This window comes from Meleagris gallopavo, chromosome 6 (genome assembly GCF_000146605.3).
Source record: "Meleagris gallopavo isolate NT-WF06-2002-E0010 breed Aviagen turkey brand Nicholas breeding stock chromosome 6, Turkey_5.1, whole genome shotgun sequence".
NCBI lineage: Eukaryota > Metazoa > Chordata > Aves > Galliformes > Phasianidae > Meleagris > Meleagris gallopavo.
The window spans coordinates 44,784,345-44,802,495 of NC_015016.2; the positions used below are offsets into that span (position 1 = coordinate 44,784,345).

Here is an 18,151-nt window from a genome sequence, read left to right on the forward strand (position 1 = left end):
ATGATTTCATTGAAGCTCCTAAGCAAGGAAATATGTGGTCTGTTATGTAACTAAACATGCCCTGTGATTCCAGTTATCTCCTGCTGGGATAAATATCTGAAAGATAATCATGTTATCTTTTGTTATTGCTGAAAGAATTTTGTCACATTTCTGCAACACCTAATTCTACAGAGAGCCACAAGACATTTTCTAAATAAAGGGTTGTGGCAGTCACATTCTAGTCACATCACATTTTGGCCATGACAACCCCAGGCAACACTACTGGCTTAGGGCAGAATGGCTGGAAGACTGTAGAGAAAATGGATCTGGAGGTGTTGGTTAAAGCAGAATTGAACACAGACCCGCAGTGTGCCCAGGTGGCCAAGAAGGCCAATGGCATCCTGGCTTGTATCAGAAATAGTGTAGCCAGCAGACATGGAGGTGATCACCCCTCTGTATTCAGCTCTGGTGAGGCTGCACCTTGAGTACTGTGCTCAGTTTTGGGCCCCTCATGAGGGGCATATGTACATATGAGTAGGAGTACCATATGAGTACAATGCCTAAATGTCGAGATAAACTTTTAGAGACAAAATAATCTGCTGAAATATTGGCAGTTGTCATGCTTCTGAATGTATGACATTCTGATCTGGAAGTCTGTATCTCAGACTGAATCTCCATCTGAATCTCCATCAGCTAACTTTTACTGTTTTCAAACATATCTTCTAAATTACTCCTTTCCAAAGCTGCTGAAAGACCTTACAATCACAAACATACTTAGGAGAAAAAAATAAACACCAAGAAATTAAATGTTCTCATATTTCAATTTGAGATTGAAATCTTATGCAATCTATGCCTAATATTCAGTAGGCTACATTGAAATATTATGCAAAGATTGCACAATATTTCAGTATAATCTGCTGAATCATTTTAACCAGGCACAAAACAAGGATCATGACTGACACACAGTAATATATTAACCCAAATAAACACAGTCCTTCAGTGGCTACCAGTTGAAATGAACAGAAAAACAAATACTATATTGCTTGAGAGTGATGTAACGGAGGATGAAAAGTGATGATTAAACAAGCAAAGTGATGGTTAAACTTATATACAATAATATCAAAGTTAACCTTGCAGAACTAGCGTAACCCTATAACTGACAGAAATTTCTAAAACTAGTATGATAGGTAATCCACACTATTCAAAACATTTGTAGGATACCTATAAAATATTTACTGTTTGGTTATGAACTTCCATCAGAAGTTTCGTGAACTTCTAGAAAGACTCAAATACAGTGTGCTGTTTCAGCATTTCTGGTTCTGTAAAAAAATAATCCCATCTAAACTTCCAGTGTTATATTTGCCCTGGTGGTAGACAAGCCACTCAACTATAGCAAAGATCTTGGGAAATAAAATGAATTGACACGTCTGAAATCATAATATTCAGGCGTTTTCTGGGACTGCTTGGCTTTAAGTACAACATACCATCACCCAAAAGATCCAGAGCACTGGAATAATGTGAGGAAGAACAGTCTTAATTGGTTTTTGAAGTAAAAAAACAAGCCAAAGAACATATGGCAGTTCTGAGGAATGTTTCTCAGAAGTCAGCTCACTGAGGTGAGATATAAATTCTGCACTAATCAAAACTTCCTACTGGCTCACCTCAAGTAGAGTTTATTGCAATAAAGAAGCAGTAGGTGAAAATGGGCCACCAGGAGAATGCTCAGTCCAACTCCTGCTAGAGGAATGTCTATAATAACAAATTAAGAAATGCCCCATCACAACAGAAATATTTGTCAGGAAGTTCTTTAGAACAGCTAGCTACATTAAATGCTGTAGGAGCAGAAGGGAAAGTGTGAGAAGACTTCACTCTTTCTGGACTTTGCATTTATAATCAATGCAATAAAGTAAACCATTACTTGAATACCATTCCTTAATATCTCAAACGTCAGCAGACTTGAACAGCAAAAGTGAGAAAGCATCAGCTACTGAAGGATATCTATGTTCTTCAGAAAAGCCAACCAAATTAGACTGAAACAGGATCAAACTCATCAGTTTGTCAAGGATGTGTATTTCAAGATGAGCTGTACATAAGGGCAGACTTTATACTTTGCCTCATCTGATCTATTTGAGTAAATGGGCTGGAAAGAACCAGCTAGCTTATTATCCTATCTGTGACAGAAACCATTAGAAGATGATAAAGAGAAAGATAAATAATACAATTGTTTGTCAGGGCCCTGAGGGAGTCTATAGGCCCTGATAGCCCTAAGCAGTCTCTCTTGGGGTTCACAGCCATGCTGTCTGCTGCAGATGAGACCTGGGCTTAATCCTATGTTGTACTACTTGTCTCTGGTTCCCTTTCCTGTTGCTCCTGACAGGACACTCGAGTGGGTGTTGGACTTGGTTCACAATCTGCCTTGCCTGGACTGCTAACGGACATTTTTCTGCTAGGATGAGGTGTGGCTAATCCACCAGTGAGGGCACAGCCTGTGCTACAGTCATCTTTGGTTTGAGGCCCACTCTCGCCTGTGGAGTTTTCCCACACTTGCTAATGCCTTCTGAATGCCTTCTGTCAGTGTAACTGCAACCCAAGATCTTTCAGCATTTCTCCTTTATAGACTGCACTGGCTACCTCAAGGGTTTCCAACCTTTTGGTTTGCCTGGGCTGCATTAAGTAAAGAAGAATTGACTTGGACTGCACAAAAAAATCCCCGCCACGTAGCAGAGGGTGCTGAGGCAGGGCAAGGGGACAGCCCCAGTGGTGTGTGCAGTGCGGTGGTTGTTCCTCGGGCTGGCAATGAGGGCAGCGTGTCCTGCTGCGGGGTGCGTTCTGTGTGCGGGAGGCAAGGAGGGGACGCGGGAACCTATGTGCAAACTCTAAGGTTCCTAAAGCAGAGAGACAATCCGTGCTTTTCTTTTAAAAAAGAAAAACTGTTTATTGTTATGTTTTTTACTGCTTTCTCATTTTGTGGTGTTAATTGTCGATGGTCCAGTCTTTCTTTCCAAGTCCAAACAAAGCCTCTGGATGGATCTTCCTGCTGAAGTTCAGCACTTCTTCCTGTTTGAACTGAAGTCTGCTTCAACATGGGAGCAGCTGCATCTGTGACTTCTTTTTATTCTTCCTATCCCCCTCTGGAGTGATTATGGATGGAAACAGGATGGGCTCATGGGAGCCTTGTCTGTCAAGAGAAGGATTACCAGGAAATTGAGAATCAGTGAGAGCCCATAGGATGGCTCTGAGTTGGGGCTTTCCCTCCCAGATAAGGGTAAACTTACAGGATCCTTGCATCCCTGCAATGTTCGAGGCCCCCAAAAGTTGAGGTCCCTCCACCAGACTCATCCTACTGCCCTGGCACAGCAGCTCTGAGGGTGGCAGTCCCTGCCCTGCCCTCTTCCTCAGGATTGGTGAAGAAGAGATGAGAGTGGTGGAGGGGTGGGGTTGAATTCCCATTGCTTAAGACTCATGAAATTGCTTTCGCAGCAAGAAAAATAAGATCTCCATAGTTAGCAGAAAGAGGAACAAACAGTAAGAGGAACAAAAATGAGGAAGTGTTGGGATGTTGTCAGCAAGAATCAGTTTTCTGATGAAAACTGGGCCAGAGGTGAAGAGCCAGAGTGAGGAAGACAACTAACTTCATCCCCAAAGCAGGGACCCTCACTGCACACAACGCATGCGACAGGGGGAGGGACTTTATGTAAATGAATTCCTGGAAAAATAATTAATATGTAGATGGGCTCCAGGAAATCTATTGAATAGTCATGAGCTTGGCTTACAAATATGCAACACTTCTGCTTCCTGGTATACAAGATAGGCAGAAAGATCCCCTCTTTTATCTGGCATTTGTACCACTGAAACAAATGTACGTGCTCTATACTACTTTGTTGTTATGGAGTCTGAATCCGCACGTCAGTTGGGCACCCCAGATGGGACCATCTCTGTCTGGCTGCAGGACCAGCTGAGAGGGGGGACGCCTTTGGCGCGCACCGGGATTTCTTGGAAGGACTCCCCTTTCTCACCTGATCACTGCGGGGATAGACAAGGACCATCTATCAGCGGTCCAGGTATGTATATGGAAAGGGGAACCCGTAAGTCATGAGGAGACATACTATGTGAGGTAGGAAGGTGCGTGTGTTCTCCCCCTCCTGGGTGAGTGAGCTCACAGGTTGAGTTGGTTGCTGGCTGGGGTAGGAAAACTCCTTGAGGAGTTCCTATAAAGGGGACCCGTAAATCGTACGCAGGGAAAGAGCAATAGCTCTTAGGTGATTGGTAACATCATTTTGTTATATGGCTACGTGGATTTTTGTGGCCATAGCAATGGGAATCATAGGCCTTATTATTGCTGTCACCATCTGTTGTAAGTTTTCGGTACCATGTATTTGAGTTATTGTTATTGAAACATTCAAAATATTGTCTTGAACTCAGATTTTGATTAAGCTGGCATTGTGTGTATGATTGGGAGTGAGTGTGTTGAATACTTGAGACGCAGCGAGTGTGGAGTATAACAGTGATCCTCATCTGACTGTCTGTCTGTCTTTATGTTTTGTCATTGGAGAATTGATAGGTTCATGAAGAATTAAATGATATCGTGAATTGTTATAGTGGTGATAACAGGAGTCCTAGGTTGTTTAATCACGATTGCCATTTGTTGTAATTGCTCAATACTGTGCATATGAAATGCTGCTAATGCAAAATGAAATGCTGCTGATATTAAGCCCAGGTAGAATTAGGAGTTGTACATTGTAGAAATTGGGCGAGTAAATGATAATCTTGGATTGGGACAAGGAGAGTGGAGAACTACTTGAGATAGATTACAGTGAAGGGCCAGAAGAAAGGTGCCTAATTCATAGAACAAACGAATGCTGTCCATTTTATGTTATACTCTGTTTAGATTGTAAAGAATTATATCGAGGAGTCTGGTGGGGCTCATGCTATAAGTGCAGGCTAGAATAGGAGAACGAGTTCTGGGGAAATTTTAAGGTATTAGAGGTAAGCTGTGGGGACGTTAGAGGAATAACAACTCAACAAGCCTGTATAATGGGAATTAGGCAAGGAAAAGAAGTACCTAAGAGGACGCTGCTTGGGTGTATTTTGGCACATTGGGGGAACACTGACAGAAGACCTGGGGGTAGTCTGAGTAAAAAGGCTTTGATAAAATATTGCAATCACTGGTGGTTACTGTACAAATTGTAGGATGGGAAAAAATGGCCCCTGAATGGGACTCCGAATTATAACACAATCTTACAATTAATGTTGTTCTGGGGTGGGAATAAATGTCATTTTCCAAAACAGGACCCTCACTGGGATGTAAATAAGAGCACAGAAAGGGACTGGCTAGTAGCATGTAGGGAATGGGTTGTAAAAGGAATGGAAAGGGCTATCCCTAAGACAATCAGCTGGTCTGCATTGTATGCTCTAAGGCAAGGACTGAAGGAAACTCCTTTGGAGTTTCTGGATAAATTAAGAGATACCACAGAAAGTCCACTTCCCTAGACCTGGGATCAGAGATAGGTATTCAACAACTCATATCATTATTCATAGGACAATCAATGGGAAACATATGACGAAAGCTACAGAAAATGAAGGGTCTGGATGCACGGAATTTAGAAAGTTTACTAGAGGAAGCATGGAAGGTGTTTAGTAATTGGGAGGAGAAGAAGAAGAACTGCTTGAGAAGGACCAGTGTGCCATCTGCAGGAAAAAGGGACATTGGAAGAGGGAATGTCCACAGAAGGATCAGAAAAATTGGAGGGCATGGGTTAGGATCCAAGCCCCGGTGGAAATGGATTGACGGGATCTCGGGAATCTGCCCTAGAGAATCCACTGGTTAAAATTAAGCTAGGTAATGAGCAACAGAATGTAGAATTTTTGGTGGATACGGGAGCTACTTGTTCTGTTTTAAATGAATTTTTGATGCCATTAAGCAAAAACTTTGTAATGGTAAAAGGGTCCACGGGTCAACCAGAAAAGGCATATTTTTCTAAACTGCTAAAGTTTAAGTTGGGAAAACAAGGGGAAATACATAGATTTTTATATATACCAAATTCACCAAAATCTCTCCTAGGAACAATTGAAAGCAGGAGTAAAGTTTGAAAAGGGGAAAATAAGGTTTAAAGTAAAGGAAGAACCTATGATAGAACTATTCAGGTTGGCCTTGATAACTACCTCTGCAAGTATAAGAATCCCAGAAGAAGTAAGGGGTTAGATTTATCCAGGAGTATGGGAAGTCGAAATCCCGGGCTGATCTAAAAATGCACCCCCTCTAGTAATAAAAATCAAACCAGGGAGTCGGCCCCCAAGAATTAAACATTATTACCTGAGGACAGAAGATAGAGAAGGGATAGAACCAATAACTGACTAATTAAAAAAGCATGGCTTGCTGAAAGAATGTGAAACAAAATATAACACACCAATATTACCGGTGAGAAAATCTGATGGAAGTTATAGGGTGGCACAGGATCTGAGAGCAATTAACAAAATAGTAGAGGATTTATATCCTCTGGTAGCTAATCCATATACTTTGCTCACCAAACTATCCACTGAACTAACATGGTTTACCGTTCTGGATTTGAAGGATGCCTTTTTCTGCTTACCACTAGCCGCGAAAAGCCAGCTATTATTTGCTTTCAAATGGGAGAATCCTAGCACAGGATGAAAATCACAGCTTACATGAACTATTCTCCCACAGGGATTTAAGAATAGTTCCATTATATTTGGGAACAAGTTGGCTAAGGACTTGGAGCAGTGGAAGTGTCCGTCTGATGAAGGGGTATTAATACCATATGTGGATGATCCCTTGATAGCTACAGAGACAAAGGAGGCATGTCTGGAGTAGAAAGTTAGTTTGCTGAATTTTCTTGAATTTAATGGGTATCGAGTTTCTCCACAGAAGGCAAAAGTGGCTCAACAACTGGTGACGTACCTGGGTATGAGATTGCTGTGGTGATGCAGATGCTGGGGACTGCCTGGAAAGAAGCCATTTCTCAAAGCCCCGAAGCACGCACATCTAAGGAGCTTCATACATCCCTCAGAATGACAGGATGGTGCCATTTATGGATACAGAACTAGGGAATAGTGGTAAAATTGCCCTGTGTGATGTTAAAATCTTGCCCAGTGGATCTGATCTGGGATGGGGAGGCTAGAAGAGCATTCTGGCAGTTGAAACAGGAGCTGATGAAAGCCCCAGCCTTGGGATTCCCAGATGTCACTAAGCCCTTTCTGTTATTTTCCTATGAAAAACAGGGAATAGCCTTGGGAGTTTTGGCCCAGAACCTTGGGCCATATCAGAGGGTGGTGGCCTACTTTTCTAAACAACTTGAAGTAAGCAAGGGGTGGCCTGGATGCCTGAGGGCTGTGGCTGCCCTGGTAATTAACATCCAAGAGGCACAAAAATTCACAGTGGGGCAGAAGATAACTGTATTGGTATCCTACACAGTCTCTACAGTGTTAAAGGTAAAAGGGAGACATTGGCTCGCCCCTCAGAGATTTTTGAAATATCAAGCCATTCTAGTGGAACAAGTTGATGTAGAAATAACAGTAACAAATATCATAAACCCAGCTGTCTTTCTTAGTGGAGTCACAGGAGAACCCGTGTCTCACAATTGTTTTGAGACTATTGAAGCTGAATATTCTAGCTCCATAGACCTAAAAGAAGAACCATTAGAGGATGCAGAAGACACCTGGTATACGGACAGAAGCAGTTTTGTTTGACAAGGAATTCGTAAGGGCGGGTACACAAAACCAACTGTTGACAAGGTAATAGAGGCCAAAGCTTGCCTCCGAACACCTCAGCACATAAGGCTGAATTAATAGCTCTCACAAGGGCTCTAGAATTGGCAAAGGGAAAAAAGATGAACATATGGGCTGATTCAAAATACAACGCCTTTAGTGTTGTACATGCTCATGGAGCAGTATGGAAAGGAGACTGTTGTCAGCCCAAGGGAAAGGAATTAAACATGCCAAAGAAATACTTAGAGTCCTGGAGGCAGTACAGCAGCCAAGGAAAGTAGCTATTATGCACTGTCGACCCTACCAAAAAGGAAATAATGCTAAAGAAATGGGAAATACGCTCTCCAACAGAGAAGCAAAACAGGCGGCAGAGGGTAAGGTAGTGGAGGGTTCCTTGATTCCAGATGGTAAAATTCAGGTGGATGGTGAGCCAAAATACTCAAAAGAGGATTGGAATTTGATAAATGATTTAGAAGGATAGGTGGGAGAAGGATGGGCTGTTACACCACAAGGGAAAGTAGCCATTCCAGCAGCCATATTATGAGCTGTGGTGATGCTGAACATAGGAAAACCCATTGGGGCTTGAAGCATTATACAAATACCTGATTCAACGAGTAGTAGCCCGAAATTTGTATATTATTAGGCAAGTAACCCAGCAATGTGAAGTCTGTCTACAAAGTAATCCTAGAACAGGTCACAAAGTTCAATTAGGGCAAATAGGGAAAGGAAATAATCCAGAGCAACAATGGCAAGCAGATTTTTCAGAGCTTCCAAGAAAAGGGGGTATAGATACATGTTAGCCTTAACAGATTCCTTTTCAGGATGGCCTGAGGCATACCCTTGCAGAGCTAACAAAGCTAGGGCAGTAACAAAGGTTTTGTTACAAGAAGTAATTCTGAGGTCTGGGGTATCAGGAGCAATTTCCTTAGATTGAGGCCCACATTTTATAGCTAAAATAGTCCAACAGATCAGCACACTGTTGGAAATTGATTGGCAACTACATATACCTTATAGGCCGCAGTCAAGTGACCAGGTGGAAAAGATGAATCATTTGATCATGCTGCAAATAATAAAGCTTGGCCAAGAGGCTGGGATTCCATGGCCTCAGGCACTGCCTCTGGCATTTTTAAGAATTCAGACTAAACCCTGAACCAAGGAAGGATTAAGCCCATACGAAATCCTTTATGGATGACCTTATATTGTACAAAAAAGGATCTCCACACAGGTGGGGGACGAAGAATTGAGTAAATATGTGACTAGTCAAATGAAGCAATTGAGGAAAATTGAAAGAACAAATTTGGTACCAGAGCACAGGTTCTGGTTGGTCCAGTGCACAATATACTGCCAGGAGATTCTGCGTATGTTAAATCCCTCTCAGATTCCCCCCTGGACCTTATCAAGTACGACCTGACCATGAACACGGCAGTCAAGGTAGAAGGACTGATACCATGGATACATTACACTCATCTGAAGAAGACCACTCGACCACAGTGGATTGTGAAGGAAGAAGGACTTCTCCGAGTGATACTTCAAAGGAAACAGTAGAATGAAGGACTTTAGAAGGCTAATGATGGTGGTATTGGGACTACTAGTGGGGAGGGACTATGGGAAACACTTACTAGTTGGCTACCTAACTTTACTTGGCTTAAGCAGCTTTTAATATCTGGTATTACTATTATCTTTCTGATCGTACTAATGTGCATTTTGATGAGATGTGTATTATGGCTATGTAAAAATACCGTGAATAGTTATGAAGAATGGAAAAGGCATAAACTAAGGCAGAAAATAGAGAATGGGGGTTATTTTAAGTCCTCACTTTCTCAAAATAGAATAATTTGGCAAAAAAATTTGCTAGGTTGAAGAAAAGGGGGAATTGATGGATGGGCAGGAGGGGTTGAATTCTACCCATTGTTTAAGATTCACGGAAGTGCTTTCGCAAACCGCAGTGAGAAAAAGGAACAAACAGGAAAAGAGCTGGGACATCATCAGTGAGAATCAGTTTTCTGGTCCAAACTGGGCCAGAGGTGAAGAACCAGAGCGAAGAAGACTAACTTCATCCCCAAAGACCACCAGCAGGGACTGCACACAATGCATGCATCAGCGGAAGGGGCTTTATGTAAGTGAATTCCTGGAAAAATAATGAATATGTAGATGGGTTCCAGGAAATCTATTGAATGTGCACAAGCTTGGCTTGCAAATATGACGCTTCTGTTTCCTGGTATGCAACGTAGGTGGAAAGATCCACCTTTGCATCTGGCTTGTGCGCTGCTGAAATAAAAATAAATGTACCTGCTCCTATAACTATGTTGTTATGGAGTCTGATTCCGCAAGTCAAGAGGACTTGAGAAGGGACAAGGGAGGGGGTCGGGAAGGAAAGGCTCGTATGAGCCTTGGCTGTGAAAAGAAGAAGGACCAGGAAATGGAGCCCGCAGGATGGCCGTGAGCTGGGGCTCTCCTGGATAAGGGCAAACTTACAGGATGGGAGGATCAGCGCCGGTGTCGAGGCAGCCATTTTGTGGGAGGTGGACGGATCCTGGTGCTCCTGCGATGAAATCTGGGGCGCGACCTCTTCCTGGTTGGCCTGGCAGTGACTGAGTGATGTCCTGTCTGTCCCAATGGAGGTGGATCCACTTCCATCAGCTCATCTGTCTCTGGTGGATCCACCTCCATGGGCTCTTCTTCGCTGCCAGGCGGGTCCACCTCCATGGGCTCTTCTTCGCTGCCAGGCGGGTCCACCTCCATGGGCTCTTCTTCGCTACCAGGCAGGTCCACCTCCATGGGCTCGATGTCCTCAGCCTCCTCCAGCAGCTGCCTCTTCCTAGCAGGTGACTGCTCCATCCCGTCCTCAGAAGTAAAGAGAAGTAGCAAGAAGTAACAGGTTTTCTCTTGCAGAGCAATGAGTCACGCAGGGACTGCGGATGAGGGCGGTTCGGTGCCCATGACAACAGGATTCTGCCGGTCACGTGCTGACCCAAAGACGATGGCTAGCCTTTGGGGCCTGCGGCCATTTCTGGGAAGCAGTGACAAGAATGTAGCAAGAGGGTCAGTCAAGGCAGGGGCTTCTCAAGTACCCTGCAGCTGCCTGGGATGGAAGAGGAGCAAAGCATGCTGACACCCCATAGGCAGCCGAGGGAGAGGCAGTCATTAAAAACAGTGGAGTTTCTGTGTTTGTATCAGCTGTCCTTTGCCATCCTTCAGCTCTGGCCCTGGAGCGTGAGAAGGTGGCATCTCTTCTGCCCTGATGCCAAAGGAGAGGGGTGTGTAGGAGAGGGCCTGACGTCCTCTGGGTGGCTGCACTGGGACTGCAGGGGGTGCGTTGGAGGGCCTGTGAGGTCTTTGGGGCCTGGTGCTGGAGTTTTGCACCTCGAGGATGGGAAGGCTGATTAGGGATTGCTGTCCTCAGCCTGTTCTCTCCTTGGCCATGTAACAGGTGGTTGAAGGTGAAGCAACCTTCCTACGTAGTAAAATGAATGCATCCAAGAAACACAGCAAAGTATTATTTTTAAATGAAAACATAAAAAAAAAGCAACAAAAACAGAACTTGTTGGACATCCTGCCTTGTTTCTGTGACACTAATGCATCAGTCTCGTCTGATGGCAATGGCTGCAATTCTCACTGATTTCCTGAGATCTTTATCAGAGATTTTTATACATTTTTACTCCTTCTATATTTCATGCTTTAAAACAGTTGCTCATAAATGCAGGTACAGCCAAAAAGTGATGAGATGAGTTAGACATGATTGTAAATTGAGAGGTGGTTCTTTCCGGGCAGATGGGGCTCATGAAGGTCTGAGCTGTGGTCAGATTGTTGAGTTGCATGTCTGGTTGCTGCTCTGCATGTTCCATTTGGCAATTTGAAAAGAAAGTAAGTATTTATGTCATTTGAAAATGGAGTTGCAACTGCAGCAAAAAATGTATGGTTTTTCTGGTACTTTTGAAACCCGTTCTCAAATTCTTTTATCAAAACGCAGAGCACAGTCTGTTTTTTTTGTCTGTTTAAAGGCCTGAGTTTAAGCAGTGTGTCAAACTCTACATAATTATTTGCCAGTACAAATAAGTTTTGTCTTCCAGTTTCTAAATGATGTTCCTAAAGTGTTGAGGAACTTCTTGTGTTCAGTATTAGAAAGCTGTATTTCCAAGGATGTGTAATATGGCATCCAGAAGTGCTGGTTTCCTTTGGAGCTGGTTTCCATTTTTGAGAACATGTTACAGGAAGGAAAAAGAATGATTTGGTGTTTCAATGGATAGCCTGTGTTTGAAACAGACTATGGGTAACATGTTATTAGCTAATCAATTTATTAGTGTATTAAATGTACCTTAAAGATTTATTTTGAAATAAACTTTAGAATTGCCAACAGCCCAAGGAGAGATTCATAGTTGGGTAAGGATTTTCTGTAACAGATGTTGCAGAATTCTTTCACATAACTTCTTGGATATTTCATAGAATCATAGAATCATAGAATCACCAACGTTGGAAAAGACCTAAAATATTTGCCTATGTAATATTTGTAATATTTGTAATATTTGCCTATGTGGGTAACATTTGTCTTTGGTATCTAATGAATAAGAGGAGCTATGGTTTCCTTAGTGTTACATGTCATTTTCAATCAAGTCTATCTGTTGTAAGTACCGCTAAGAAACTTAGCTACATTTGGATCCTTCTGGGTGTCTTCTTCAGAAGCGAAGGTTCTGCTATAGCACTCACCTAAATCAGAAATTCTAGTCTGTCTACTGTATTCATAAAAGTGCCTTAGTTGTAAAGATTGATCTTCAGGGTTTATGCATTCTTTTCTCTCCAAGCTCCTCCATGTAAATCTGCTTCTGTAGATTTCTGACAGGAAAGAGCAATGCCTGTCTTGAAATAACCCTTTTGTTTTTTGAAAACTGACTATGTCTTTAGATTCTTATGACAGGTAGAAGAATTCTTATAGGGATTAACAGCAATTTAAACCTCTAACTTGTTGTGCAGCTGTATGGAGTACAGGCAACAAGATTTTTCTCATTATTAATTTAATAGGAGAGAATCATGTATATTTAACTGATAACGTAGAAATTCTCTTCAGCGGAGAAACGCTTCCAAGCACTCAAAGTTGCAGATGGTTGGAGTCTGAGGAAAGTGAGGAGAAATCATGAAGACGCAGAGCAAAGCTTCTAACAGCATTCAGGAAAAAATTTCCTCTCTTAAAACTGGGTATTTTTGCTTTCCTGGAGCGTCAGATCTTAGTTCTTTGGCCACCCGAAATATTACTGTTAGTAGATTTACCTTCACCAAAATGTCCCTGTACCATTAAAGATTGCTTTGTGTGTAGAACTTGTGCAAGTCCCATAAGTAATAGCCTTCTGCAATATTGAACATCTTTTTGGTCTGAAATTTGTTTTACAGTGTGTGGTTATTTTTTTTTCTAAACTCTTCAGAAACTTTGAGGATAGCACATAAAATATGCATTATGCGTAATTTTGGGACTGGATTCTGCTCTTGCAGAAGAAGAGAAGTGGTGCCTTTTAAAAATGTCAAGCTGTATGACAGGCACTTCAAATGTTTCAGATCTGATTTATTTTTTCTTCTAGGAAACCCCATTTGAGGAGATGTAGGCTGACACAGCTACAGGTTTTTTCACTTACACAAACAAGGTGCAGCACTGAGAATAAATTAATTAGGCGTCATTTTGTAGTCTTCAGCTCTGAATCTGTCAGGTAGAGAATGGGTTGGAAGACTGTTAGCAACCCCTCCTGTTCAGTGGTGTGGTTTACATGCTTGTGTTCAGATGAACATCATTTTCTAATTCCTGAACTGCTTGCATTTAAAGTGAATTTAGAAAAAACAAATCTCTCTACATCTTATCTGTTGTGTGTCTGTATTAGAGCTTCATGTTCTGCTTTTAGGAGCGATGTTTTGATTTTGAAACTGTCTTTTCTATTTGCAACATGCAGATTTAGTTTAGCACAAAAATTGGCTATGCTAAAAAGTAGTGATGCCAACATTTGCTCTGATGACTGAAGTGATTTGTAGCTGTCAACCTTTAATAATAAATCACAATTTGACCTGTCTGCTTGTGAATGCTTTTAATGACAATACGTTACAAATGTCACTTGCCTGTGTGATAGGAGAGTGCTGTGTGATAGATGTTAAAGGTGATGAGCGTGCTCCTTAAGTCTGTCTATCTCACCTTTTGTTGTGATGTGTTTCTGAGTTGTCTCTTTGAAATTGAAACAATTAAACTCTATAAGCATTTCTTCCTGTATGAATGCACCAGGTGTTGGAACTACCACAGATGGTTTCTTCTGCAGTAGGTCCCAGTTGTTTGACTGACTTACCTACAGGTGCAGAGGTTACGGTGCTTTCTCCTCACCTTTCTGAACTTAAGTACCTCCTCTTGTTGCAGTTTATGGGTAGTGAATTCCAACTAAATAGAATACGTTTTCATAACAAACATGTTTGTTTAAAAATAGATTATCAGATTCACAGATTCAAAAAGCGTGAAAACTGGATACTCAGGGTCAAGCCAAGGAATCCTGAGATGAAAGAGCAGAAGGACTTGGGGAGGCTAGGTAGTGAAGGCAGTAATGAAGGGAGGGATGCTATTACTCTGCAGATGTCTTTGATTCGTTGTTGATATTTACATTAAAAGAACTGTTCAGCGTTGTGGCCTTTAAAGAGATGGTAACAACTTCTGCAGTTACGATGTGAGTTGTAATATCAGGTCATTATATCTCAAACGTGTACTGTCATGATCACTCACTTCATCCTTTCCCAAACATTTGGCCAGAATTTCTCTTTGGAGCAATGATGCAGTAGGAGCTGGAATTAGCTTCATCCTGCCCACCCCCTCCAATATTTATTTTACAGGTCTTGTATTGTATGTGATGTTTCCCCCCAAACAGGTTTGTGCCTTAAGTGGGTATTTAATTGGATATTTTATGTCATTTAGGCTGTTGAGGCTTTTCTTGGTTGTATTCTTGTACAGCTGTTCTTGTGTGTGAGTTGTTTCACTTTTATAAGGACACAGTGTGTGGAAAAATACTGTCTGCAAACTGGAGGGGAATTTCTAGAAATAGCATTAAGGGTTTCTGTTCTACCAACTTCTTTTCTTCTTTAAAAAAAAATAAATAAATAAAAAAATTAATAATAAGCCAAAGCCCAAGATTGGCTGTAGGCTCTGTTGATGTTTTCACCATGGGACTTTACAACTTAACTGTTTTGTTTTCTTTAAGATTGCTGCTCATATCCAATCATTAGAAATGCTTTGAAAAATAAGCTTTGGCAGACACAAGTCGTTGTGTGTATGTCTGAGACTGTTCCTTGAAGCATTCTCAGACCTGAGGGTTTCTTTTGTCCTCACAGCCGATGAGTTTCCTGCATTTCTGCATTCATACTTGTATGGGAACTGCTGAATCACGGCCTGAACCTCTGATTGACCACCTGAGGCAGCAATGAGTCAGCCATGGGAGCACAGGTGAAGGCAATTCACCTGTGCTGCTGCAAGGGGTGGAGCCTGGCTGCACCTCTCCTGTACCCATTTAAGACTGCCAGTGGGAAAGGATTTCTTCTAGAGATCCCTTCTCTGGAGTTTTGCAGTGAGTCCAGTATGCAGGTAAGCATTCTATCTGTTCTCTTTTTGTTTTTATAACCTGCTTAACCAAACTCTCTGGTTTATTTTATGATTATAACATCTCTACATTCATTGATTATACACTACTGAATGTGGCGTTGTGCCTTAGTCAATTTATCCTCATGGGAGGGGCAGTGGAGGGAACAGCACAGAGCTGGGGGCCCCAGATGTGGTGGGACTGAGAGCCTGTTCAGATTCAATGTGTTGCCAACCAGAACCCCCGGATCCCTTTCCACAGCTCTGCTCTGCAGTCCCTAATCCATCCAACCTGTGCATAGAGCCAGGGCTGTCTCACCCCAGGAAGTCAACACTCCTCCCAGTTTAGCATTACATGAGCGCACTGTTATTTAGTGTCTTTATTGGTGTCGTGGATGAAACGTTACTGGTTTGGAACAGAAGCCTGTGGAATCCCATGAACAGCACTGGGGCTGTGGAGACCCTCCTCCCCCCCATCCAACAGTATGTTTGGTTGTCTTGGGACGTTTGTAGTGTTACTATGCCACTGCTCTGTGATCTCATTATCCACCTCCCTCCTGGACCCCTTTAAACACCTGGACCTGGAGCCTAGAACCTCTTTTGGTCTTTGACCAGAGCCTTGACTGCCAGAGCCCTCTGACAGAAGGGAATTCAAATGCTGCTCCTTCCTGTGTGTGGTGAGAACTGTGTGGAGGGGGATGTATCCTCCTCCACTGAAGAAGTGTTGTTTGCAGGAGAGCAGCAGCAAGCTGGAGCCCATGGAGATTGACACCAAGGAGAGCAATGTTGATGTGGAGCCGATGGAGGTGGATCCATCTCTGTCACAGCTGGGCATCCACTATATGATCATGCTCTCCCGTCGACATCGCCGCATCTATGAACGGTGCTCCAGGGGCTCTCACTTTTCATATGGGTGTTGAGGAGTCTCCATCCACCCGAGAGCCTCCGCTGCTGCTCCCTGCCCCCCTTCCCTTCCTTCCACCTCTTCTTCTCTTCAGAGCTCAGGGAAGGGAAGGACTGGCACTGGCACCACGTCCTGAGCTGCTGCACCGGGACAATGGGAGCGACCTCCCTGTGCCCTCAGAGTGAGCCCTGAGGAAGAGGGCCAAGCCAGGACCACCAACAACTGGAGGATGGCGAAGGGCTCAGTGCTCCCTGCAAGGCAACAGTCGCAAATGAAGGCTTGGCAGGCTCTGCTTGGATATTAGGAAAAGCGTTGTACTGGGAATTAGACATGGCATGGTAATCTGTTACTTGGATGTAGTGAAATCTCCATCTTTAGTGGATTTCACCACTGTCCTGATTAATTGTTGGCTATAGGTCCATGTAAAGAAGAAGGCTGGGCTAGATGATGTACAGAGATCCCTTACAACCATCTTAACCACTGTTCTGTGTCCGTCATTCATGCTTCTGGTCAAATTCAAGGCAAAGAACTCTTCAGTGCTACAAATGTAAAGCTTTGCAAAGCCAGTTAAGTTTGGTTGAAGTGTTTACAGCAGTGTATCGCTAGCAGTGTTTTAAGGACCTTCCTTGACATTGTTTTTAAGATAATTGTATAAAAAACACATCAGACTCTTGGGCTATTCGAAAAACATGCGTTTGTTGATTGATGAAAACAAACAAAAAAATATATATATCAAGCATACATGAAAAAATCACTACTAACATCAATTTTCTAGTACTTATTATTTGTTACATAGATATTCCTTGTTACACAGAAATGGGCTTAATAACAAAAAAGTATGGAATATGGAGGAAAATAGGTGTGTGTACATATAAAGTTAAATATAGATGTCTAGGTAGACAAATGTATCTAATGACTTGACTATAAATTTCAAAAAAATCAAATACTAATTTCTTAATCTATATCAATCTCACCAAAAACATACTCAATGCTTTCCAGTGCATGTTCTCTATTAGATGATCCATGAACAGCATTAGACAAAATATTTTGTGCAAACTGAGCTCGAATTGATTCAGGATAGCTCTCTTTTGCCACTTCTGGATCTGTTGGACCCATTAATTGCCTCCACTCTTGGACAGCATTTTCCTTTGTTAAGACCATTACCACAGATGGGCCCCTGTAAAATCGACATAAGGAAGTTCTTCCACTGTTGTGAGATGCAGATTTAGCTTTAACTTCAGAGATACTATGAAGGCTTATGGTAAACATTATGCTGTCTGAATAATGTTAAACTCTTTAAATTTTAAAATGTCTTTCTGGAGTGTTTTGTTTAAGACAGTATAAACCTACTGATACCTATATTTGAAAACCACAAAGATTATGACAATCAGCTTTTTGGATTTGGACTTCTCTTTAAAAGACTCTCACTCAAAAATTTCTGAAGCAGGACAATAAACACTTATATTAGAACTTAAACAAAGATACTACGATAAAAATATTTTACTTGCATGAAATGAGTTCTTTGAGAAACAAATCCAAAATAAATCCCTGGCATGATGGCTGAAGATGGATGCAGCCTGTCTTCACGGGGAAAGAGGGTTCTAGCTGAGGAACTGGCGGGACTTATTGACAGGTGTTTAAACTAGGTATGAAGGGGGAAGGGGACAAAATGACGACCGCTGGGACTGAGGGGGCAGTTCGAGGCTCCAAACAGGACTTGATGGGTGGAGACAGTGGAGTTCAAAGGCTTGGAGAGAGGTGGAGGGATGCTGCTTCTCTTAAGTGCCTGTATACTAATGCGCGTAGCATGGGGAATAAACAGGAAGAGCTGGAGTTCTGCGTGCGGTCGCAAGGTCATGATCTCATCGCGATCACGGAGACGTGGTGGGACAGCTCGCATGACTGGAATGTTGTCATGGAGGGCTATGTGCTTTTTAGGAAAGATCGGCTGGCTAGGC

General features: G+C 42.4%; 1 protein-coding gene and 1 long non-coding RNA gene across 10 annotated transcripts in view; one reads left to right on the forward strand and one right to left on the reverse strand.

Moving 5' to 3' along the window:
- Positions 1 to 15,215: 15,215 nt before the first annotated feature.
- LOC109368322 lies at positions 15,216 to 16,502 on the forward strand. The gene is made up of 2 exons (XR_002116253.1): positions 15,216 to 15,295; positions 15,552 to 16,502. It is a non-coding gene; the product is annotated as an uncharacterized LOC109368322 (long non-coding RNA).
- Positions 16,503 to 16,603: 101 nt separating this feature from the next.
- NME8 (NME/NM23 family member 8) overlaps positions 16,604 to 18,151 on the reverse strand; it is a 21,887-nt gene continuing 20,339 nt past the window's right edge. For all 9 annotated transcript variants that reach the window (XM_019616637.1, XM_019616639.2, XM_019616640.2 and 6 more), the window contains one exon: positions 16,604 to 17,370. In XM_019616637.1, the coding sequence (XP_019472182.1) occupies positions 17,148 to 17,370 (223 nt within the window). In that variant the 3' untranslated portion in view covers positions 16,604 to 17,147. The remainder of the gene's footprint in view (positions 17,371 to 18,151) is intronic.